Below are 25,262 nucleotides of genomic sequence, written 5' to 3'. Positions count from 1 at the left end.
TGTTTTTGCTTTCTTCTTCGCATCTTTTTACACCCCTACTAATTGTCTTTTCTTTTTTAGCAAAACTTTAAGATAGAAGATGAGGAAGACCTGCGTCATGATTTCGAAAGGCTGCAGCAGGCAATGGAGATGGTTGGCTTCCTTCCTGCCACCAAGAAGCAGTAAGTGAATCATGAATATATCAACAGGTTTGATATATTGAGTGTAATGCAGGAAAGAAACATGATGTTCTTCCAGACATTTGAGGAATACTGTTGAAAATCTAACCTGAAGCATTTTTCCACCCAGTCCAGGAAACAGAGATTATGTTGGTCTAAGCATTGAGTCACATTACCAAAAACATAAATTACAATAAAAGGACTGTTTAGAGCACCAACAGCACAACAATGGATGCATCTTATTAGGTAATGTAGCAGTTTATTAGAAGCAGTGTGTAACCCATACAGTGATTCTAATCAACAGATGATAAGTAAAGCATGTGTAGCATTGTTTCTGCATTTGGCATATATCTGCCTAGTCAACGTTGCTTCCAGTTTACGTAGTTTTTGGGACTGTGTTGCAGGATCTTTTCTGTGCTTTCGGCCATCTTGTATCTGGGAAACGTGACCTACATGAGGAAGTCAACAGGCCGAGACGAGGGGTTGGACGTGGGACCACCAGAGGTCCTGGCTACGCTCTCTGACCTGCTAAAGGTAACGCGTTTGTTTCTGTGCGACTCCATACTTCACTCTCTGGCGACTTGTCTATCAGCAACATTAACCTGTGTGGATTCCCTCTCAGGTTAAAGAGGAGCTGCTGGTTGAGGCGCTGACGAAGAGGAAAACGGTGACCGTCAACGACAAGCTGATCCTCCCTTACAGCAACTCTGAGGTAGGCATCACCCACAAAGACATCTCTGCAACCTGTCATTACTATAATAGTGTCCAACTGCACACTAATTGGTGGCTTTGTGTGTCTGCTTCTTCCTTATGCCTTTCTGCTTCTTTATTGATGCCACACCTACAGTAGATCTCTTCTTCCTGTCACTGTACAATGTTTACCTTTTTATGTTCTCTTTTTCTCTGTTTGGCCTCTGTCAGACTTTTTTGTAATATAGTATGATTCTAAAGCACGCTACGAAACAACACTTTTGCTTCTGTTTAAGCTTATTGACGTTTGCCTGACAATATGCTTCATCCCCTCTTGCTCTCATCAGGCTATCACAGCCAGAGACTCCATGGCCAAATCTCTGTACAGCGCCTTGTTTGACTGGATTGTTCTGCGCATCAATCACGCACTGCTTAACAAGAAAGATATGGAGGAATCGGTCCCAGTAAGATACAAACACACACACACACACACACACACACACACAAATAGTAAAAGTTAGTTTATTTCTGCTGACATACCTGAAGGAACTTCATTCTGTTGACAACACTTGACGGAAAAACACTCTACATCATTAGATGCTATACATATTGCTATTTTTGAGATGATGGTTGGTATGCATTCCTCTTCCTGCTCCTCACTAATGTTTGGTTTTTCCTATTTTCCAGTGTTTGTCCATCGGTGTCCTGGACATTTTTGGCTTTGAGGACTTTGAGACCAACAGCTTTGAGCAGTTCTGCATCAACTATGCAAACGAGCAGCTGCAGTATTATTTCAACCATCACATCTTCAATCTGGAGCAGGTGAGTAGTCTTGTTTTCTTACGCCTCCCCCCAAATCTTTTTACATGACGCACAAAACAACGCACCAGTGGATTTGATCCCCTGTGATTCAAACTTAGAACTCTCTTCTTCTTCTCTGTGTTTATAATAATGGCCACTTAAAAGGTGACTCATCCAAACATTTGCTCCCTGAAGGAAGAAAAAGTTATAGGCCGTTCACGCTAGTTTATCTTATCCTTCAGAGCCTGGGGACAACAGGAATACAAAGTTAAATTTGTTAGTTCAAATATTTAATTATTTAGTCAAACTCGACTGGGAAAACAGTAACTGTTGCATGTTTTAGCATATACAGTATAATAATTGCATGGGGTATCAGTATTTGTAATTGTTTTAACATTTGGAAAGGTTAAATATTTCAGGTAATAAAATCAGTCAGTAAAATGAGCAAACTTCCTAAGATGACTTGATTTCCCCCAATGAGCTTGTTCTTCAAAATGTTCTGTCCTGCCTCAACCAGGAGGAGTACCAAGCAGAGGGAATCACTTGGCACAACATCGACTACACAGACAATGTGGGCTGTATCCATCTCATCAGCAAGAAGCCCACTGGCCTGCTCTACCTGCTGGATGAGGAGAGCAAGTAAGAACAGCCACAGAGGGTTTCACACTGTTTCATTCATGTCTCATGAAATACGGAATGAGGTTTGTTTTGATTCAGTGGACGCTGTCTATTAATCTATCACTGTTTCTATTTATTCTTTGTGTCCCTCTCCTTCTCTCAGCTTTCCCCATGCCACAGATGAGACATTATTAGCCAAATTCAAGCAGCAGCACCAGGGAAACAAATATTTTGTCCCCACACCAGTCATGGAGCCTGCATTTGTCATTCGACACTTTGCTGGGAAAGTCAAATATCAAATCAAGGTAAAGAGGACATAGAAGGAGAAGATTTCATGAAAAAAGGTTTAAATAATACTTAGTTATACTTGAATATGACTGAGACCATTTGTATGTGTGGTGATGGTGTAGTTTGTAATCTTCTTGGTATATTTGACCTCACCAGGATTTCCGGGAGAAGAACACAGACCACATGCGTCCAGACATTGTGGCGTTGTTGCGGAGTAGTGACCGTGCATATGTGCGGCAGCTCATTGGCATGGACCCAGTGGCCATGTTTCGATGGGGCATCCTGCGCGCCACCATCAGAGGCATTGCTGCTTTTAATGAAGCGGGCCGCTCCTGGGCCACCAAAACGTCAGGTACTTTATTGGTGTAACAGGGCTAGCCCGTCCGGGTGAAATAATTCTTTCTCAGAATACGTTTTTTTGTAGTTGATAGCTTCCTTACTATTGGAATTATGCTAATGCTAAACAAAAACCATTATTTTTTAGCAGTCAGCACAAAATGTAGTATTGATGTGACACAAAAGTACAGTGGTTTCATTATAGGTAGATAGATTACAGTCACACGTGCAGCTTACACCACATCTTCATAGTGCTTCAGTTTCTCTGCTCTGTAATTAGCCTCTTAGGTCAACACATAGAGGGAAATGGAGAAATGTGAGGCTTCTGGAGATTTTGATGGTGTTTTTTTTATATTCTGGTGCCATCATTGACATAGGAGCCTTTATATATGGATTAACAAGAATAAATATGGTTTAAAAAAACTACTGCAGTCATGTGACTCTGATCACATTTTATTCTACTTGAAAGACTATTAATAATAAATACATTGTTTTACTCATTTATTAAATGGGTCAATTTTTTGTTTTAGGTGTTGTCCGTCCAATCTCCAGAACTCCTTTAGGAGAGCTTCAGCGATCCAATGCCCCAATAGACAGAATGTACAAGTAAGTAATTAACATGATTGAATATAAAACCAATACTTTTTGTTGGGTTTAGACAGGTGTTCTAACTGTGAGGTGTGTTTTATTCTGGAGGAATCTGTCTGCTATAGTACCTCTGGTTTACTTTATGATTAATAACTCTTGTTACTTTGCTTTCGTTACTCACACAGGCTGGTTATTTTAAATATGATCAATATAACATACAGCCTTCATGAAGCTGCATCCTCTCCACTTAAAAACTGCATAGCAACATATTTCCTGGTTGATGCTCCTTATTGAAGGTGAAGGAAATGTTTCAAATGGTTGGTGAACTGTGGACCTCTACTTTTATCCTGTGGTAATGGATGAGATGAGGAAGGACAATATCTGGAACTTAATGAAACCGACAAAATCACAGCTTTTGACGTCATGCTGACAGATGAATCCTCCTTCACCTCTTGTCAGTCACCCATATCCTCTCCACCTCTTGGTGATGTCACTGTGTGCGGTTCTCTCCTTTCCCCTTTACAGACGAGCTTCTATGCTCGATTTCTACTTTGATCACTCAGAGGAACGCCCTCTAGAGGCCTTTGAAGACATCTTTGCTAGATATGAGAGTAAGAAGTAAGTGAATTTGGTGGACAGAAGAAAGGAATAAAGAAATGAGGCCAAGCAGGAAGGAATGTGTTTGGTTTGGGGTAATATATACCAGTTTGCTCCATTTTCTGAGTTTGCTCCCATCTAAAAAACTTTTTTGTTGTTAAATAATCTTTTTTTTTTTAGCTATTTAATATAATTGAATCCAAACTTAAGTTTCAAACGGGTTTAACCACAGAAGGTCCACTTTGTTAAATGTTTCAAATGTCTGTTTCTTTAAATATGAAAGAAAGAAGGACGTTCAGTACTCCAATATAACTCAGTACAACAAAGTTGCCCCCTTGCATTCCCTCTCTTCCCTTACTGTACTCGCCATCTTTCACTGTAGCTGTGACAATCTCCCTCCTTCCTTACGTTTATTATTTTTGCTATAGAGCACAGGACGGTGTTTTTACTGGCCTGCTCTGATTGGCCATCTGGAATACTTACATCAACTGTAGAGCTTTGGAAGCACACAACTATTCATACATGTACAGAGGTCCTAAGTCAAATATACAGTGAGGAAAATAAGTATTTGAACACCCTGCTATTTTGCAATTTCTCCCACTTAGAAATCATTGAGGGGTCTGAAATTGTCATTGTAGGTGCATGTCCATTCTGAGAGACATAATCTAAAACAAAATCCAGAAATCCCAATGTATGATTTTTTTAGAACTATTTATTTGTGTGATACAGCTCCCAGTCCCATCTTTTTTCAGGTAATTGTCCAGCTCCTCCCGTGTAGTTCCGGGCTGATTTCTCACCTTTCTTAGGATCATTGAGACCCCACGAGGTGAGATCCTGCATTGAGCCCCAGTCCAACGGAGATTGACAGTCATGTTTAGCTTCTTACATTTTCTAATGATTGCTTCAAGAGTGGACCTTTTTTCACCGAGCTGCTTGGCAATTTCCCCGTAGCCCTTTCCAGCCTTGTGGAGGTGGACAATTTTGTCTATGGTGTCTTTGGACAGCTCTTTGGTCTTGGCCATGTTAGTGGTTGGATTCTTACTGATTGTATGGGGTGGACAGGTGTCTTTATGCAGCTAACAACCTCAAAAAGTCACATCTAAGTTTGGATAATAAATGGAGTAGAGGTGGACATTTTGAAGGCAGACTAACAGGTCTTTGAGGGTCAGAATTGTAGCTGATAGACAGGTGTTCAAATACTTATTTGCAGCTGTGTCATACAAATAAATAGTTAACAAATATCATACATTGTGTTTCTGAATTTTCTTTTTTAGATTATGTCTCTCACAGTGGACACGCACCTACAATGACAATTTCAGACCCCTCCATGATTTCTAAGTGGGAGAACTTGCAAAATAGCAGGGTGTTCAAATACATATTTCCCTCTCTGTAGATACCAATAATTGGGGGGAGCTTTCTCAGAATGGAACAAATCCATGAAGCATATTTTTTTAAATATTGGACTCTCTGAATCTTGACGTTGTACCTTGGTGCTTTCAGATTATTGGGTATACAGGGTTTTGTTGTTACAGAGCAGTACCTAAACCTCCCAGCACATTGTTGCCATTACTAAATCATCCAGCCCCTTCCAGATCTGCAAACACTGAGGTTTAGCGGTCAGATGCACTGTGACCCATTCGCTATATATGTTGCCCATTCCTTCACTGCCTGTCCTCTGTTTACATGGTCCGTCCTGGTAAGTATACTGTAGAAAAGTATTGCATGGACTAGCTCTGGGACACAGAAAAGATTCCATATTAACCTCACCAGGCCCAGTGTGCATTGTAACACCAGCCCCAACTAAAGGACCACAAATCCAAATGCCTCACCAGAAACAACTTTCAGTCACACTGCCAGTAACAATCACAGCATGGAAACAGACAGCCAAGCACACTAAATGTCAGCTCAGTTCTGCATGTTAACTACCACAGTGGCAGAGATATGGGTGCACATACATGCCCCAATCGCTCTTTGTGTGTGTGTTTGTCTTTTTCATTTCTAAAAAGGGATATGGCAGCATGGTTGGGTGGTCTAGCGTGTCTTGTGGTCTTCATGTACATACCCATAAATAGTGGGAAAATACATTTAGTAGGTTATTCTTCATGGATGAGCAGAGCATGAAGTTCCTCTTGATATCCGAACCCCAGCTATTCTGCGGTGTGTGTTTTTGTCCTAAGTAACTGCAGTTGTGTGTTTTCTTTTAAGGTGTCCTTACAGTGGTGTTTGATCACACCCCACGTTATGTTTTTTCTCCTTTTTTACTCCTTTCCTTTCTCCTTTTTGTGTTGTTTTTCCCCAAATCTTTTTACCCTCCCTTCTTCTGCTCCCATTACTCCCCCTCCCTTTCCCTCTACACACTGGATGTGTTTGTGATGTAATGTGATCAGAGACATGCATGCAGAGATCATCAGCTCCATTAAGAACTTACCATTGGATGGTGAGGACCCTCGCAAGCTGCTGCAGTCTTGGGGTCGTCTCCGCTTCCCTCGACACGTCCTCCAGTGAGTCTGCAGACAGACCTGGCGTCAGCTCTTCTCCAGAGCAGTCCTGTCTACCTGGCTACTATAAAAGCTTTTTGTCACCCCCCCTAAACAATGTACAGATTTTTATAAACTCATTTTGGCTTGCCAAGTTCATCTCATTGACCAGTTTAGCACAACCAGCATTACATAGTAATTTCTGTGACATGTCATTAATTGGATCATTAATGCGATCTAATTTAATAAAATCATCAAACACATTCCTGCTTCATCAGAAGAAATTACATTATTAGCTCTGTTTGTAGACAGTATCTAGTTTTCTTGAAGGCTAACGCTGAAATGGCTTTACTACCTTAGTTAAGTGCTGCATGAGCATCATCAGTAGGCTGTGCTGGCATGTGAGGTCTTTCGGAGCATCTTATGAAAGTATGTCCGATTGGCCTCGCAGCATGTTAGTTTAAAGTTCTGCAGTCTGTCACAAGAATCTGAATGTGAATTTAGGGACCTTTTTATGTAGTGATGATAGCATGTCCATCTATGTGTGGTGTGTCTCTGCTGAGCTGATTGTTAAGAGTTACATCCCATCTCTTCCTGCAAACTCCCTCCTCCTCTTTGTCATCCTCACCCTTTCACTCATTTATGCCTTGTTTCTGCCCATCATTCATCCCGTCTATCAGGTGGAACCCTGGATTTCATCACTGCCTGACAGCGCATGAAGAAGTCAGCCGTCCGTACTAACCCGGCTTCTTACACTTCATCTAAAGTTCCATCCTAAACGCTTCAGTCTGTCTAAATCACCCTACATCTTCTTTCTCCCTTTTTACAGAAAAAACAAGCACACCAAACAGCGGCAGGTCATTCCCAAGGTAAACCTCAGTAGAAACTCCAAGTTTAGGGGTGGATAAGGAGAATATGTTGTTTTAGTCGGTTGATATGATTTTGTTAGTTTACCATTATTTTGGTAGATTTTAATAATTAAGTTTAAGTAGAAAAATTGAACTACTGTATTACTGCTGTGCAGAGATTGTTGGATTCTCGGTCTCTGAAGTTCATTGTGAGCCTGACACTGCATGATCGCACCACCAAGTCCCTGCTTCACCTGCACAAGAAGAAGAAGCCCCCCAGCATCAGTGCGCAGTTCCAGGTAACATCCCCTACAACAGTATGCATGTTACACACAGAAACAAGCCAAACACACCTCCAGTCTTGAACTTTCAACAAACCCCTTTCCTTGTTTTCCTTAGACCTCTCTGACCAAACTCTTGGAGACTCTGAACAGAGCAGAGCCTTTCTTCATTCGTTGTATCCGCTCCAATGCTGAGAAGGTAAGACTTAAACAGGAATAAAAAAGATATAATTTTAAAATCATTCAAAATCTTTAGTTTGAAAAAAACAAATTTAGCAAAACAATCTTCAATTTTGCAAATACTGGCAATTGTTTATTTGAATCTAAATAGTAAGAGTATAAGTGAATGTGCTTTTGTATCCTTGCACATGAGCAGAAGGAGATGTATCTGGATGAGGCCTTGGTGGTTCAGCAGCTGCGATACACAGGAATGCTGGAAACTGTTCGCATCAGGAGATCAGGCTACGGAGCAAAGTACACATTCCAGGTACTGTAAAGGTATTCCTCTTTTAGGAAAAGCCATTTGATAATCACACACCAATATGGGCACTGAAACTAAAACGTTTTCATGTTCAATAGAAACTTATGCAATGACCTGCAACGACACTACAGATACACATGAAGACGGTGTAAATTATAATTCAAGGTGTTGTCCTTAGTGACTTGTAGCTGCTGCCTGCCTAGACACAATTGTCTTTCATAATTATCTAAACATTCTTTTTAATAATGGGCATTGGTTTTGACCATGTGCCTTGTGTGGTTGACCATCTCTTCCTCATTAGGCTTCTCTTGAACAGTCTATTCATTTTCTTTGCTTGATATACATTATCTTGTCCCTGTAGGAGTTCATAGAGCAGTTCAGGGTTTTGCTGCCAAAGAACGCTGCCTCTAAAGAGGACATCTCAGCACTGCTTGAGAAGAAGATGGGCCTGGATCCGACCACGTACCAGATAGGCAAAACTAAGGTACATAGCTAAACTCTCATTATTGCTCCTGTGTTTTGTTCTGTCTACACCTTATGAACCCCCTTGTCTACCTTTGCTCCTGTTCTCTTCTGTGCATGTAAATTCTGGTGTTTTCTCTCTGTTCAGGTGTTCTTAAAGGAGCTGGAGCGACAGCAGCTGCTGGATACGCTGCACAAGGATGTAATGCAGAAAATCATCTTCCTTCAGCGTTGGTGCAGAGGTCGCCTGCAGAGAAAAGAATTTCTGGACATGAGACAGGCAGCCATCTTGATACAGGTAAACACAGACGCAACATTTACTTTTTGGATGGTCATGTTGGTGTATTCATTTTGTTTATTATTCCATTTAAATAGTAAGGAGAGAATTAAAGTATACTACTGATCCTGTCCTATTCCCTGTCCTCCTGCTTAGCGTGTATGGCGCAGGTACTGCAAAGACGAGCAAAGGCGGCGAGCAGCCGCTTTGATCCAGTCTGCGTGGAGAGGGCATAGACAGAGATCAGCGTACCACCGCCAAAGACAGGGCGCTACCAAAATACAAGCCCTGGTCAGAGGACACTCAGCACGCAGAAGGTAACAACATAAAGACACTCCGAGATTTATCGTTGTAGACAACATCTTATTAACAGTCCAGTTCACAACAAGTCAGCTGGACCACAGATGGACTTCAAATGCTCTAAAAGATATTTTTTTAAATGTATCTGTTTTCTGTATTACAGGTGCCACTCTATGCGTGAGGAGAAACAGAGAAAGGAGAAGGAGGAAAAAGAAGCTCTGAAAAGGGCAGAAGAAGAGGAAAGGAGGAGGAGGGAAGAGGTGGAGGAGGCAAGGAGAAGAGCAGAAGAGGAGGAAGAAAGGAAGAAGATGGAAGAAGAGGCAGCAAGGAGAAAGGCAGAAGAGGAGGAAGCAAGAAGGAGAGCAGAGGAAGCTAGGAAAGCGCAGGAAGCGCAGAAAATGAGAGAGGAAGCGGAGAAAAGACTGGCAAACGAGCCTCAAACAAGAGAGTGTCCAGATATAGAGCTGGTCACAGAGGAGATGCTGGCTGACATCCTCCCTGTCCAGGAGAGAGGAGAGGTTAACACAAGCCCACACACAGAGGAGGAACAGGGCAAGGATGAAGAGCTAGAGGATGAGGATGAAGAATTAGAGAGCAACGGTACTATGGCTGAGGCTGGACCCCAGCTGGATGAGAAAGAAGAAGATGATGATGATTTAAAAATGCCCTCTGAGGGGGTTACCTCCAACGCACACACACCCACGTGTCCGGCTGAGGGGTTGGATAAACAGGTTCCGTGCGATACCTCCACACCTTCCAATGCTGAACTAAAGAGAGCACACGCTCCAGCTATTAGCAGGGGCCTGTCATCCAGGAGCCAGGAGAAGAGAGAGCAGAGGAGACGAAGAGGACTGGAGCACAACCAGAGAGAGACTGAACGAGCAGCCTCCACTTCCTCCACCTCAGACAGCGGCAAGGATCAAACATCCCCGCCAAAGGGCAAAAGCCAGGAGCCCTCTAAGCTGAAAGAGCGGTCAGACAGCAAAGAGCTGGACCAGTACACCTTTGTGGCCTGGAAAATGAAGGAAGACAAAGGAGGGAAGAAGGAGGCAAAAGCGCCTCCTCCTACTGTCGGTCCTGTTCGTCCGTCTTCTTTACCACTGCACACCCCTGACCCTGGGCCTGACAGAAACGGTTTAGGCGATGTTGTCGGATCAACAACCCTGCAACGCCGTCCTGTGGTGATTAAGGATAAGTGGAGGGGGAGGAGGAGTGATGGAGATCCTGAGAACACCAGCCCTCCTCCACCTCACAACCGAGAGGAAAGGGGGAAAAAACAAACACTGTATGTTTTCTGTTCTGGTCATATCCTTTAACCTCATGTTTTGTCTCCAACATATTCTTCATATGGTTAGGAAACCCTAAGTTGTCAGTGCCAGAAATGTATATTTTTCTCTCTGTTCTTCTGCAGGAGTGAAACAGCCACCTCATCAGTTGACAGTTTGTCTCCGGGCTCTGAATGGGCTGGGACTTTTTCAGCCAGAGAGGTATTTTGTTTATCTGTCATAATGGCAAAATACAAATATAAACTTTACATTGTAAAAATCTGTCCCAGCTGGCGAACAGTTTAGGGTCCAATTATTCTGCACACACTTTATCACTTTTTAATTGTTTTTTGTTCTCAGATGATTTCCTCCTCAGAAAGCCATGCCGATGGCTCAAAGGGAAGCTCTATCAGAAGGAAACACCAAGGTGGTTCTGGTCATCAAGACTCAGCACATTCCATCCCATCTACACCAGACAGGTATTGAACTGCACTGGGCTGGCCCATAGACAAGTGGACAGGTGATGGATGCAGCAGGGTTGCTACTAAATGCGCTTAAAGCATTTTGGCTCATGCATTTGTTAAAAAAGGAGATAATTGAGATGGGTGAAGCACAGGGCAATGTGTCTAGTAGGCGACTGTTTCTATCGTATCAGTAATGACGCAATATGTTGTGTAATGCACTGCTGAGACAGAAACATTCACAGGAAATCATACTGAGTTCAATCCCATTACAAGGTCTGCTTAAGTCATATTGATCCTGGGAAAACTTTACGCTTGTGTAATCAAACCATCCTCAGCTCCTTGTGTGGTGTTGCACGTCCACAGTCGGAAATTCCTTCAAACTGAATTTACTCTGAATGGATTCATATGTCAGAAAGGAACGCTTGGGACTCAGACATGGTGCCAGAGGTTTATCAGACAGAGACATCGGGTGGACTGCTTTGTTTTTAATTTGTATTGTTGCTATGGTGACACAGCTGGAGCAGACCTTGAATATGTGGCACTTAAACAACCGATAATTCAGTTTTGATGGTATTTACAAAAAACTTAATTTACTTAAGTTATCTGTTTTCCCTTTTGCCAATAAACAATCCAGGGAGCTACAAAGGGACATAATAATAGTTGTTCACACAAAAGATTTTCAGAAACACTGAACAAACCTAATTATGCTGTTAGAAATGAACAGGTTGTGAGATAGGACATTGTGAATCCACACTGAAAAATCTCTTCCCAGTATGCCTCATGTCAGAAAATATCCGTCCAGCGCTATGAGTCATTTAGCTTCACAAGGTTTGTGAATATTCTTTTGAGCGTGCTGTGTTTCTCTGTCCTTCAGGTCAGGTGGTTTCTTCAGCAAGATTTTGAAAAAACGGCCACACAAGGAGGCCCTTACTCCAGACAACGGAGAGTTGACACTTGCTCAGATTCTCAATGAGAGGCCGACGGGAGGGGAAGGTAAATATAAAATTGTTGAGTTTGTCCTTGTTAAGGTTCAGGAGAATTACAGGATTTACTGGAGCAGGGAGATTGATTTTATTTAAGTTGATTAGGTTTTTGGGTGCCACTTTCCGAAAGCTGTTAAAAAGGAGAGTAATTCTTAAGTATACTAAAACTGTTTTTTTTTTTCCATCATCGATAAAAATGTTATTTTGAGATCAAATATTGACATTTTATCCCTCAACACAAACTGCTAGGCTGCCCAGTCCACTTTCATCACACCCTATGTAGCGAGAAATGGAAAGAAAACACAGGTGTATTATCACTAATTTTCTCAGGCTTTAACTAATCCTGCTGTGTGCTTTCTGAGAAAATACTGACCCGTGCAGGATCATGCTCCGCACAAACAGAGTTACTCTTTGTTTTGTTTCCTCCATTGCACTTGGACATACTTTAGATTCTGCATTAGAAGAAAGAATAGAAGTAGTCTACGTTGGATTGATTCACCTTTTCCTTCCTGCAATAGATATTACATCATTATGATAAGTATTCAAACATTCTCCCTCTCTTTCAGTCCCGTCGTCCGGACAGCCATCTCGTCCTCTGTCCCAGTCACATGTGGACCGCTCTGGTAAAGGTTTAAGCCGCAACCCAACCATAAAGATCAGTCGTGCCACACGGGTCTCTGAGCAGTGGAACGCCTCACTGGATCGGGAAATCACCAACGCCAACGAGCTGCGGCACCTTGATGAGTTTCTGGGCAACCAGGTGAGTGAAAATTACAAGATTTTTTTACTTAGTGTATGAAGTAATTTTCCTCTATTCATCCAGAAAACTATTACTCTAACTATTATAACTATTATTTTGTATTCCATTTTTAGGTCAATGATTTCCGCTCTAGGGGAAAATCGCTCTCAGCTACAGAGGCCATCTTTGTTACAGCCACCATGCAGTTCAGAGAGACAATCAAAGCCATGTATTCTCTCCCAGTGAGTTTGTCTACAAGCACACAACAAACACACATAACACCTGCTGATCAGAGTTCCTTCTTACCATCCTCTCCTCTTACTCATTTTCACTCCTGTCCCCTGAAATTTGCCAGAGACCCACCATTGGCTACAAAGGTTTGATGACAGGCTACCAGAACAAAGTCATCCACCTGGCAGGCGACAAGCAGAAAGGAGAAGTCCAACTTGTGGTCAACCTCTTCCAGTCGGTACTAGATGGCTTCATCCGAGGAGAGATGAAGAAGGAGGAAGCTGAGCCTGTAAAGGTGAATACACGGACATTTAAAAAAATAATAATAAAAATAAAAAACAATGTATTCATGCTCATGTTTTCTGTGTTTTTCAGCCTGCTAAAGCTAGAAAGAAGAGGAGGAAAAAAGATAAAAGTGTAAGTATGCCGTTAAAATTCACCTCTATTTTCATTTTAGTCAATAATGTTTCACAATTAAATATAGATTATGATTTTTAATTGTGTGATTTTCTGTCTCGTTAGCTGGAGAGCCCACTGGATCATGTTTTCGTCAACTATCAGGTCAACATTATGCAGTCGTGTGACCAGTGTAGTTCCTACATCTGGGGCATGGAGAAGGCCTACATGTGCAGCTGTGAGTCAACGCCCCAGCAAAACTGCTTATATTCTTTTATGTTTGTGTGTTCAGATATTAACAATAAATATTACATAACTAAAATACTGCAAGATTTATATACTTACCTGCACTTATTCAAAATATATAATTTGTATCTTGTCTTACAGATTGTAAAATGGTGTGCCACAAGAAATGTCTCTGCAAAATAGTCACTGACTGCTCCACCTTCAGCACCAAAAAGGTAGGCTTGGATTAATGATGTGCTTATGATATATAAGGTTTTGGAGTGAGGCTGGGATTTATACAGCATAGACAGTTGATACCCTAATTTAAGACTAGATCACTAGACTCTGCCATATTTTCTTATAAAGTGTAAAATATAGCAGATTTGATGGCCATTTATATGTTAAGATAAATTACTATTACATTACAGGCTAGTGAAATTTAAGCACCTCATTTTAAAAATCAGTCTGTTATCTTTCTTAAAATTACAAGGAGGTTTAATCTTTACTACCCAGAACAGAAACAGATAACTATATATAGGGCTGTGCTATTAATTGAAATGTAATTGTGATTATGATTTTGGCTCCAAATGATCAGAAAAACAGAATAATCGATATTTAGCTCATTACGTTTTGCAAGTAAACTTAGTTTCTCTTGTGTTCTGATGGAAAAAATAAAGTGGACTGGATAAGTAGATGTCTTACCAGCAACTGCTGCTGCTGTCTGTCTGAATCCATAGAGTGACGAGGAATTTTCCGGTCTGCACTTTGGAGTGCGTGTGTATCACCTGGTCAGCGATAAGAACCCAGTACCCATGGTGCTGGAGATGATGTTGGAGCACGTGGAGATGCACGGCCTCTACACCGAGGGAATTTACCGCAAGTCTGGCTCTGCCAACCGCATGAAAGAGCTGCACCAGCGCCTAGAGACCGGTCAGCGTCAGTCTTCTATTGCACATTTAAAGATAACTGATGAACAACTTTGTTATGGCTCGTACGTTGGTTTTTCTATTGATGTTATATTGTTGATGTGTTTAGACCCCCACCTGGTCTGCCTCGAAGACTACCCCATCCACACAGTGACGGGCCTGGTGAAACAGTGGTTGAGGGAGCTACCAGATCCACTGTTGACGTTCACACATTACAATGACTTCCTGCATACTGTGGGTGAGGAGGACGTTCCAGACCTGAGGGGGCAGCATTTCATCTGCTGCTGGGTTTTAGACTGTTGATGTTGTTTATGGCAGTGCTTTTGGAAGTGGCGGGTAGTAAGGTGAAAAACAAATTTGACATGGAAGGTGGAAAACATTTATCAGTCGTAATTAAAACTGATATATGGTATTTTCAAAAAGATAATGAGCTATTAGTGTTTATGGTTAATTTTGGGGTTTGATTTCTGATGTGTGTTCTCCTTTAGAACTGCCAGAGAAGCAGGAGCAGCTTCAAGCTATATACAAAGTGCTGGAAGAGCTTCCTCCAGCAAACTTCAACACATTGGAGAGACTCGTCTTTCACCTCGTCAGGTAGGGATTCTCCCAGTGTGGTCTTGTACATAGCTATACTGCACAACTATTTTATATTGATGGACGTCCGTTACATTCAAACCATTGCCAGATGAGTTGATACAAAGCTAATTAAGTCTTCAAGCTCCTCTTTCTCAGTATGGCTATGACTAGAAAATGGTGTCGTCCTGCGACTTCCGCGTGCTTGAGTAAAGATATTTATATCTCTTCTGAAAAGTCCAGCATGTTTTTTTAATCATCTGCGTTCTTGGCTATAAACAACTGCGTGGAGGAGGGGTGGGGGTGGTGCGCGATCACCGACGGCCTCCGTCATATGGATGCAAATACAGTGTTGTTGTCATAACTTAAAATTCATATTCATTAACATATTCAAATTACAATTTAAGTTACAACTTGGACTATATGTACGCGCAACTGTGCTAATGATATCTGATGAATTCTATTGCAGGGTGTGTAAAGAGGAGGCTTCCAACCGTATGTCCCCTAACTCGTTGGCCATAGTTTTTGCCCCGTGTATCCTGCGCTGCCCAGACAGCGCTGACCCGCTGCTCAGCATGAAGGATGTTGCCAAGACCACCACGTAAGACTGTCATGGAAGCCATTATTTTGCCAATAACAAAATCTGCTTTTTGCTTTTCCCCAATATGAATTAATCCTTTATTCTATAGTGCATTGTTAACTAATAAACAGCTGTACATCTGCGTACATACTGTCTGATGTCCGGTTCCCTCGTCCCTCTGTAGCTGTGTAGAGATGATCATCAACGAGCAGATCAGACGCTACAATGAGAAGATGGAGGAGATCGAGCAGCTGGAGTACGCGGAGGCTCTGGCTGTTAATCAGCTCAAACTCAAGAGACAGAACACGGTGAGAAAAAAACCCTGCCTCCCTTTGGATTACCTTTTATTTGTTTGAGAGTGGTCTCAATACTATGGCAACAGAATAATGTTTTAGATTGTTGCTCAACCTCGTGCCTGGATGTAATGGAATTACATGGGTAACATGGTCAATGTTCCTTGTCTTTCTTTAGCTCTACTGGCATTTACCTCTCAGGTTCTCAGCTCCTTACAAGGGAGTGGTGGTATGTATCATCGAGTTCTCCTAGTGCAGTTGATCTAGTAGTTGTAGTGTGTAGTAGTGTGCCATGTAGAAGCGCCTGTGCATGGCATGTTAGATGTGGGTGATGCTCTGGCTGTTTTTTTATTTATTATCCTTCTTGTATAGTTCTTTTACTCTTCCTTACTAACTGGTAGCAGTTTGCATGTTGTTTGTTATTCTTGTTCTCTGTAGGAAGGACAACATGGTTCTGGGTTGGTGTTGTTATAAAACTTTTGGCGTTGTCTTATTGGAAGACAATGGCCTGACAACCGAGACTGGCAAAGCTTAATGGTTATCATGTGTTTTTTTTTCCTTAGTGCTATTCAAGTGTCTTCCTATCTTATTCTATTGTTTATTGGATGAAGACCACAAAGCTCTGAAAGTCAGGTTATATTTGTTAAGTGGTTGGACATTTCTGGATTGCGGTGATGTGTCTTTTAACTTTCATCATAGCTCAAATTAACAGTTTGCATACTGTATGTAAACACCTTATACCAGTACTGTTTTGAAAGGGTGTTAAAGAATATGTGTAACAGCTTCTTTTGTATCGCGGCAATTCTAGTTATTGTTACACCGAATTGCTGCAGGAATGATGTGCCGATGCATGAACGCCACATGCACCATCTAGCCTCTTCTCTTTTCCTCACTAACAAAAAGTTTCAGATTTGGGCCAAAGCCATGTGTATTTTGTTGCCATTTATGTTTATTGTGTAATTATTATGAGAGCAGTTCAATTTAATATAATAATTACATCATGGATATTGTTAAGTTAAGGTATCAGCGTGTGATGTTCTGTGTTCTGCAGGTGCATGAGAAGGTCAGTTGTGATCTCGGCGTGGTCCCTGAGAACGAGCCTCTGGACTCCGACACGGAGAAGAACCTGGTGGAACGCATCAAGTCCATCAAACAGGAGAAGTAAGGAGGCTTTCCCTCTTCACTGTGATGTAGCGTCCTTCTCCTGTCTCCCATTTCTCTGATGTCCTTGACATCTGCTTCTCTGCAGAGATGATCTGGCCTGCCGACTGCCAGAGATGGAGCAGCCTGGTTCCGACCAGGAGAACTTTGACTCTGAAGCCTCGCTGAGCTCCGAGAGTCTGTTGGATGAGCAGCAACGCTCTTCTGTTCACGGTTCAGAGCCTGAAGGTCAGTATTAAGGTACAGCCGGGTCTTTCCTCCCCTCTACCTTTTTCTCTCACTCACCTGTTGGTTTCTGACCAGACCAGACCTGTTTTTTGTGGTGTAGGTCTGGACCAGTGATGGTGATGGGAGCGGTGACGTCTGCTCTATAACCAAGCAGGTTGGAGGACAGCAACCGTGTGTGTGTGTGTGTGTGTGTGTGTTTGTGTGCATACGTCCGCACACCCATGTATGCATGTAAATATATTTTGGCACAGAAGCATGCTCAAACTTCATCCAAATGAAATAATTGAACTTTCGGAACAACATATTCACTCAAAATTAATTTTTCTAATTGTGCCCGTGAACATCATTTTTGGTAGATAACATGGTTGCATGCTCTTCCATTGGTCTCCCCCCTCTCGGGATTGGTGTGTACATATAAAAGTAGCTTTAAGGGAAACATGTTTGTCTTACTCAACTCTTACTCTTTCCTTTCTCTCTTCCAGGACGAGGTGGCTCCCTGTTAAGGAGATACAGGCCAGTTTGTCTGCCCAAACCATCAGACCTGGCCCAGCGACCTAAAGTCCGTGGTGGACGCGTCTCTCTGCTAAACCTCACCCCTTCAAGCTCCACCTCCTCTTTGTCCAGCTGCGTTTCTTCAGACTCTGAATTCTCCACTGCCTCCTCCAGGCATCCGCTGCAACGCCGCAACCCCATCATCCCAGGCACAGTTAAACTTCCGCCTGGCATCGTCTCCCAGTCGGCAGCCTCAAGTCCAGCTCCAACTTGTACCACTCCTAGAAATCCATCATTAAAGTACTTGGTCTGGAGAAGGGAGTACCCAGGCCGACGCAAAGACAGCACCCAGTCCCTGTACATTGACAGCCCTGAGTGTGACCTGTTGTTGCATTTTTCCTCCTGCCCTCCCTCCACTTCCTCCTCCTCCTCCTCCAGTCCCATGGAAACACCCTCTCCTCAGCATCAGCATCTTGATACTCAAGCCACGAAGGGCCAGAGACGTTTTTCTGACCCAGACATACCTTACATGGACGATGATGTCTGACCAGGGCTGAACAGGAAAGATGGAGAAGTGAAAAGGATACTGGCAACAACCTCAGAGTGGACAAAAGGAAATGAGTTGCCACGTATGACAATGATTGTAGAGAGCCAGGAGAAAATAAGAATCAAGATTCACAGTAGAGGAACATTACCTTAACATGTGAACGTGATGAGACGTGCAGTTTCCACAGTGGATCTACAAAGTTTACTAGGCGTGACACAAAATGGAGGCCGTTGCGAATGGGAACTAATCAAGGAACTGCAATGTGTCTAAAGTCTTGTTGTCCTCTATGACAGTAAAATAACTGGACAAGATGTTGCAAAGCACCTTTTCTACCATTTTTTTTAAATATTGTGGTGAATGACTGATGAGTTGGGACAGAGGCTGTTTTCTGTCACCTCATTACAATGGAGCAGCCATTTTGTTGTCTTTCTCCTATTTTGTTAATTTTTTTAATCACATGTGTGCTAATTCAAGGAGATATTGCAGGTTCCAGCCACACTTTTTATTTCTAAGTTCTCCTAATGAGCAAAACATGCTAAAACGTTAGCTAGTGCCTTGGTGATAAAACACATTTCACATGTCATGTTACAGAATGTGCTTGCAGAGGGTGGGAGGGTAATTTGGGATTAAGAGAGGGATTCTTTGTCTTTTTGTGACTTTTGTGTTTATTGAACTGAACCGACACAAGTGATGTCTGAAACAAGGACCTAAACATGCACATTGTGACTCTTGTGTAGGTGCTTTGTTACAACAGCTGCAATGGGCAACATTGTCTTTCCACCTACCGCACAACAAACCCCAGAAAGAAAGTCGTTGCCTCACACAGTTAAGGGAAATGGAAGCAGCACACGCCACTTTTTCTTTGAAACAACAAAAACACAAACCCAGCCACGATGCAACAAGCCGTGCCACGATGTTTTCAAAGCTCGCAGCGCTTGGACTCACCTTACCCCTTTTCTAAAATGAACTTGGCTTCACTCAGCTGTACTGTACCTACCGTTTAAAGTACAGTCTCAAACAGTCCTGATGAGCAGGTTCTGCTGGTGCACAGCTTTGGCCAACTTTGTAATACTAATCTTCATCTCTGACTGCTGTTGAATGATGTCTGTTTAGTTTGTGTGGATTATGAGGAAGATGTTCTGATGTGTAATGTGTAACAGAGAGTGTGTGTGGTTGGGACTGAATGATGTGAACTGTAATGGTTATTAGTATTAACATGACAATACAGAACGTGATGCTTGTAACATCTGCTGCTGTGTGTGTTATGATATTTTCCAACAAGGTTTAACAGACACTCTTACCCCATTAACACCAATATTTTGAAAAATATATGAATGTACTCAGTAATATTCACTACTCTCGCATTCCCGGACCTCGCTCCACAGCACTGCAGAGGAGGGTCTGGCTAGACCACTCCACACAGCATTCCAGGATGGGAGAAAAACGTGCTCTGGTTTATTGACATTTCTCAAAACCAGTCACAATTGTCTTGGGCGGCGCTAAGCACCTGGCAGAGCCACAATATTCTGTAAAATAGCCTTGGGAAAGAACTTATTTGGAACATGTACGCTCAAAAGTTGTTTTTGTTGTGCAACAGAAAACTCAGATCGGACAGATAGTCTAGTTGGCGTCTTGCAGAGATCTGAGGAGCAGTTAACCGGAGTCCTCATTAATCCACCAGAGTTTAGAATGCCAACACAAAGAGGTGGAAGGTGACGGACGCCCAGCCGGAAATTAGAGAGGAATTCATTACATTAGAGGAATTAGAGGAATTTCTGGAAGTAGCGGAACAATCCTGTAAATGAAACGTTGATATAAACTGCACATTTACAAATGAATTAATTTGCTTTAATTTGTATTACACAGAAGAGCAGTGTTAAATCTTGCAGAATACGTGTGGAAGCTGTGCTCTGGCACACAGGATAACTTAACGTCTAGATTGTAGTCCAACGAAGAAGCACTTTCTACCATCAAGCGGATGAAGGCTTTTAAACCAAATACTACAACAGAAAAATGTTTCCGGAATAGGGGAGAATTTAACAACATTGGCAGCCAAGATGACAGTTGCATGTAGGTACATGCAAAAATGTTAACACTGCAGTGATTTAAGAAAAAGCAACACTCTAGTCCTCCCTGAAGTGATAGAGAAATACAGAAAGTCTCTCTCTATGGCTCTGGTCCTGCCTACTTGACTTGGAGCAGATGAGCAACCATAGCAGGTCAGCTTAGAGTTGCATAAGACTTAACCGGAGTGTGTTCAGAACAGTTGGAAATCTGGATGTCTTACCTCACTGTGATTTCTCTAAAATAAGTTTACCTCATTATTGGAAGTTTTGAACACGTTCAACATAAAAATCCAACATTATAACATTGTAGATATGACAGAAAATACTGAAAAGCACATGTCCACTTTAATTAAAGAATCATTACTTGAGCGCTGTTTCCGTCAGAGCCCCAAAAGAAGGCGACTTAACAAGTGATGTGGAGTTGCACAGCACCCCATCACTTGTGAAGTAGCACCGACAAGCAAAGCTTTGGTTGCATTTACAGACCATAGTCCATTTCCTGTAGACTTATGCTATGCAAAGGACTAGAGTTGTGTTCTTTCATATTCATAATCTTATTTAACAGCTACACTCATTCAAGTAGTATTTCAATACCTGCTTAGCAAGCGACATACTAAAATATCTATCTCACATTTTGTGTGATTAATATAAAACCAAATGAGGTATTAAACAGCATGAAATGTCTTCATAATACAAAACTATTTAGCATTTTCCTTGGGCCTTGTCAGGTATGTGTGTTCTTAGTTTTGAATTTTGATATGTAAGGCAAAGGTGTTTTCAAATATTCAGCCTGAAGACCTTAGCTCAGATTAAATGTGGGGCAGCTATGTTGGGAATAATGTGAGGTTGGTCAACGGACTTCATTTTCTAATCAAAAAATGCTAAATGTGCAATTTTTCACGACCTGACGTGAGGCAAAGACTTATATAAGATTGAGAGAGCTGTCAATCAAAAACATGGCTATTATAACTATTACAGCGCTGCTAGAAAGTCTGTAGGCCTTTAGAATGACACTTTAGAATTTTCCTCATAAATGTAATCAGTTCTTCACTCAAGTCCTAAAAGGACACACCGATACTTCACAAAGTATGTGAAGCTCTGGGATTCCCAGTTCAAGGTGTGTATTCTTCCAGGAGGTCACAAAGACCACCAGTGTAATTTCTTGCTCTACAGGCCTCTCTTTTCTCTTGGATTGGTGAATGTCAATGTTCATGAGTCCGCCATCAGACAGTTACAGTAAGACAAGACTAATGGAGGCAAATAGGATTTTAATTAGCAAGACTGTATGATCCGTGATCTGAAAAGAGTTAGTCTCTCTGATTTCTAAAACAGAATAAAAAAATCTGGGATTTACATAAATGAATTTTACAAACTCTGACCAGAATTTTACTGTAAGGGGAAAATTCCTGAAAATGTGTGACACGTTTTCATCAGCGTTGTTGGAAAACGAGCAGTTAGACCATAGACTTTATATTAATTATATTAATTAATTTTAACATTAATATTATATGGTAAGACTCAATTCCTTGCAGTCGGTACTGCGCATAGACAGTTAAAGAAAGAACTGCGGCCGCCTTGATCTCGTGAGGTTCTCGAGCCTGTTGCTGGTTGGACGCTCCGCCCTGGCTCCGCCCAACGACTTCTCTGCCGTCACATTATTGCGACGTTGTGCCCCTTTCAAACATGGCTTCTAGATTAGAAATCAATTTCATCCGATTATTGTCCCGCTGTGAATCTATAGCGTCGGACAAACGAGGAGAAACGGAATGGAGGTTAGAAAAGGTAAGACGGTGCAGACACGGAGTGAATGGGATTCTTCAGTGTTGTTTTTTCTCCGACCTTCGTCAGCTAAAGTTAGCATGACAGTTGTTATTGTCAACGTTAACGTTAGCTGCTGCAGCTGCGAGCCACGTCGTCACTGAAAACACCGACAGGATTTTCTTATAGATGTTACCTTTCAGGGGTGTTTACCTCTTCGGCACACGTTTCACATAAAACACATTTAACCAGTGTTACGGTTGACTTGTAGTATGTTTTCTAGCATGGTTGGCTTACTCAGTCGCGTTAATATTACACAGTGCATTTCAACTGTTGAAGTCGGTAACGTTACGCTTCATATTCACACTTCGGGACTCAGTTGAGAGTTTATTAGCTACGTCTAGCTAACACTAATGCAGTCTTATACAACAGTGCTGCAATAAATTCTACCTTCATGGAGGTTATAATAAATGTTGAATAAACTTTAGGCAAAAATACAGAGGCACAACAGAGACACACAACTGACATACACAACCACCGTGTTTGTGTTTTTACTCCACTAGTATGTCGGTGCCCTGGAGGAGATGCTGGTGGCTCTGAGGAAAAGCCTGAGGTAACATCTCTCATTACTGCCGTGCATCGTAATGCTTTATTATTGCCCATATGTAAAAACCCAAGTCGAGAACAACCTGTGCTTTTTGCAGCAAACCCACAGCAGAAATGCTGACTGAATACACAAGAAAAGTAGAATTTCTGAAAGGACTTCTTGAGGCAGAGAAACTGGTCAGTGGCAATATTTTACAAGTTAATTTGAAAGATTACTGTCATTTTCCACATTATTGTCACTTTAATATTCATGGCAGTATTTTCTCCTGTCTTTGCTGTTCTTGTTCAGTCTTCACCAACAGAAAAAGCTTTAGCTAATCAGTTCCTCGCCCCCGGACGAACGCCCACAATAGCCAACGAGAGGATGCCTGTCTCTAAAACTGTCCACATGCAGACGAAGGCCCGGTGTACGGGAGAGATGAGGGACGAGCTGCTCGGCACGGTAGGGTGACATACATACACACTGTTGAGCTAAAATGCAGAGTGGTCAAGATAAACGGTTCACCCCTGAGATTTACATTTAGAAATGAAAGCTGAAGGATGACATCTGCGTTGTTTTGGTCACTACTGACTCCACCTTCACGTAGTTGTCAGTTTACAATTTGATCACTTCAACTCTTCACTTCATTTAAAGTTGGGCATTTTAGCTCCTAGGCTGCACTGTATTTTAGAGTTTGGCTCTCCGACTGAAATACTTACGGTGGCTTGCATAAGTTCACACACCCATGCTAAAGTTGATTTAAAAAGAGGAATAAAAAAAAAAAAAAAACTTTTGGAAATTGATCTTAATGCCTTAATTAAAAAAAATAGGGAGATCCCACCTTTTTAAGGACAGCAATTTTCTTTGTGAATGAATAATGTATTGTAAATAAATAAAATACAGGGGGTATAAGTATACCCACCCCTATGTTAAATTCCCATAGAGGTAAGCATATTTTAATTTTAAAGGCCAGTTATTTCATGGATCCAGGACACTATGCATCCTGATAAAGTTCCCTTGTCCTTTTGGAATTAAAATAACCCCACATCATCACATACCCTTCACCATACCTAGAGATAGGCATTGGGAAACTTCCATAAGATCATCTCTTAATGCAAATCAAACCAGCTATTAGGTTAACTGAAATCAAATCATGCCAATCACTATGTATAGTGAAGGGTATGTGATGATGGGAACTTTATCAGGATGCATAGTGTCCTGGATCCATGAAATAACTGGCCTTTAAAAATAAAAATGCGCCTGCCTCTATGGGAATTTAACATAGGAGTGTGTATACTTATCCCCCTGTATTTTAAGGAAGAACATTTATTTACAATAATTTATTCATTCACAAACAAAGTTTGTGGCCTTTTTAAAAGGTCGGGTTTTCCTAATTTTAAATCCTCTTTTTAATCAACTTCAGCATGGGTGTGTAAACGTATGCAAGTCACTGTATGTTTGGTAGAAAAACTAGTTTAAAGAATAAATAATTAAGGCCTCTTTCTGTCTAATTCACACATTTCCCTCTTTTGTGTCATTATAGGGTGTATCCGGCAAAGGTAAGCAAAAGTTTTAATTCAAAGGCATCTTAAATTCAGTATTTTTACTGAAAAATGATACTTAATGTTTAAACAAGCTAACCTTTTGATTGAGAGTGATATGATGTTCTCCTTTCCTCTCTATAGGCATGTCAGAAACGGACTTGCGAAACAGAAGGTACAGCTGCACATTGTTTCTTGTCTCAAAGAACTAATGTATACTGTATTTTTAAAAAATATATTTATTCATCTACATAAAGCAAAACAAACCGTGATTGCTACTGTGAAGTTCAGGCTCGTTTCAAGCTCTGTTAAACCATAAATATCTATTCACTGCAAAGTGCTTTTTGATGGCGAGCTAGGACCGTGTAGCACTTTTTGTTGTAACTGTGCCCAAAATCCAAATGTTAACCAGGCTGTCCCGCCTTGTGCAGAGGTCTTCCTCTGGATGAGCGTCAGTCTGCTGCAGAGCTGGAGGCCGTGCTGCAGCACCACCACAACCTGCAGGAGAAACTGGCCGAGGACATGCTTCACCTGGCCCGGAACCTGAAGAACAACACTCTGGCAGCACAGAACATCATCAAACAGGACAACCAGGTAACTGCACAGACACTATCACAGTATACGTCAAGGTTAGAGTTACTAAAGTAACGTGATGGTGGGAAAAAGAATCGGTTATATGGAGATGATTAAAAGAAAAGCTTGATTCAAATAGTTTGTCTTTAAACTCGAACAATAGGAAATCGCACATTAAATACAGATGTTAAAATACTAATGGATAACGAAATAATTGAAGGAGTCTATGAAGACAAGTTTGTCTATACGACGGGGTGTTGTACACACAAGCTGTGCTGAAAGCCCCACATCGAGTATCCGTGCATGGCCAGCAGCATTGGTATATCGAGGAAAACCAGATTCCTCCAGAATTCATCAGAACCAGAAAACACTACATACTTTGTACTGCGCGCTCATTTGAGCATATCTGTTATAATGTGTGGAAGTCCCCCCC

At 41.7% G+C, this 25,262-nt stretch overlaps 2 protein-coding genes across 11 annotated transcripts in view; both read left to right on the top strand.

Moving 5' to 3' along the window:
* Positions 1-19,551, top strand: part of LOC117950224 (unconventional myosin-IXb) — a 59,060-nt gene extending 39,509 nt beyond the window's left edge. Inside the window, exons 8-45 of one of the 9 annotated variants that reach the window (XR_004657847.1) lie at positions 61-161; positions 563-692; positions 781-870; positions 1,196-1,312; positions 1,536-1,670; positions 2,167-2,288; positions 2,431-2,572; positions 2,712-2,907; positions 3,422-3,497; positions 4,005-4,097; positions 6,464-6,577; positions 7,383-7,422; positions 7,578-7,700; positions 7,801-7,881; positions 8,059-8,169; positions 8,525-8,647; positions 8,774-8,923; positions 9,059-9,219; positions 9,366-10,487; positions 10,614-10,689; positions 10,828-10,946; positions 11,806-11,924; positions 12,481-12,674; positions 12,788-12,895; positions 13,009-13,179; positions 13,260-13,301; positions 13,407-13,518; positions 13,668-13,741; positions 14,243-14,435; positions 14,541-14,669; positions 14,920-15,025; positions 15,474-15,605; positions 15,769-15,892; positions 16,056-16,106; positions 16,929-17,038; positions 17,127-17,278; positions 17,367-17,420; positions 17,749-17,940. Coding sequence is in view for 8 of the 9 variants with exons in the window: in XM_034881024.1 (XP_034736915.1) it covers positions 61-161; positions 563-692; positions 781-870; positions 1,196-1,312; positions 1,536-1,670; positions 2,167-2,288; positions 2,431-2,572; positions 2,712-2,907; positions 3,422-3,497; positions 4,005-4,097; positions 6,464-6,577; positions 7,383-7,422; positions 7,578-7,700; positions 7,801-7,881; positions 8,059-8,169; positions 8,525-8,647; positions 8,774-8,923; positions 9,059-9,219; positions 9,366-10,487; positions 10,614-10,689; positions 10,828-10,946; positions 11,806-11,924; positions 12,481-12,674; positions 12,788-12,895; positions 13,009-13,179; positions 13,260-13,301; positions 13,407-13,518; positions 13,668-13,741; positions 14,243-14,435; positions 14,541-14,669; positions 14,920-15,025; positions 15,474-15,605; positions 15,769-15,892; positions 16,056-16,106; positions 16,929-17,038; positions 17,127-17,266; positions 17,749-18,305 (5,784 nt within the window). In the remaining variant the exon portion in view is untranslated. Of the gene's footprint in view, positions 1-60; positions 162-562; positions 693-780; positions 871-1,195; positions 1,313-1,535; positions 1,671-2,166; positions 2,289-2,430; positions 2,573-2,711; positions 2,908-3,421; positions 3,498-4,004; positions 4,098-6,463; positions 6,578-7,382; positions 7,423-7,577; positions 7,701-7,800; positions 7,882-8,058; positions 8,170-8,524; positions 8,648-8,773; positions 8,924-9,058; positions 9,220-9,365; positions 10,488-10,613; positions 10,690-10,827; positions 10,947-11,805; positions 11,925-12,480; positions 12,675-12,787; positions 12,896-13,008; positions 13,180-13,259; positions 13,302-13,406; positions 13,519-13,667; positions 13,742-14,242; positions 14,436-14,540; positions 14,670-14,919; positions 15,026-15,473; positions 15,606-15,768; positions 15,893-16,055; positions 16,107-16,928; positions 17,039-17,126; positions 17,279-17,366; positions 17,421-17,748 lie in introns of all 9 variants that reach the window. The other 8 variants (XM_034881029.1, XM_034881024.1, XM_034881030.1 and 5 more) reach the window with 8 other exon arrangements.
* A 2,442-nt stretch (positions 19,552-21,993) lies between these two features.
* Positions 21,994-25,262, top strand: part of use1 (unconventional SNARE in the ER 1 homolog (S. cerevisiae)) — a 26,779-nt gene continuing 23,510 nt past the window's right edge. For both annotated transcript variants that reach the window (XM_034881969.1, XM_034881968.1), the window contains exons 1-7: positions 21,994-22,153; positions 22,693-22,742; positions 22,834-22,912; positions 23,025-23,177; positions 24,259-24,274; positions 24,401-24,431; positions 24,688-24,850. In XM_034881969.1, the coding sequence (XP_034737860.1) occupies positions 22,055-22,153; positions 22,693-22,742; positions 22,834-22,912; positions 23,025-23,177; positions 24,259-24,274; positions 24,401-24,431; positions 24,688-24,850 (591 nt within the window). In that variant the 5' untranslated portion in view covers positions 21,994-22,054. The remainder of the gene's footprint in view (positions 22,154-22,692; positions 22,743-22,833; positions 22,913-23,024; positions 23,178-24,258; positions 24,275-24,400; positions 24,432-24,687; positions 24,851-25,262) is intronic.

The sequence above is a fragment of the Etheostoma cragini genome, chromosome 9, assembly GCF_013103735.1.
Source record: "Etheostoma cragini isolate CJK2018 chromosome 9, CSU_Ecrag_1.0, whole genome shotgun sequence".
Classification (NCBI taxonomy): Eukaryota; Metazoa; Chordata; class Actinopteri; order Perciformes; family Percidae; genus Etheostoma; species Etheostoma cragini.
Note: the sequence above shows the minus strand (reverse complement) of the source record. Positions and strands in the feature narration are given on the sequence as shown.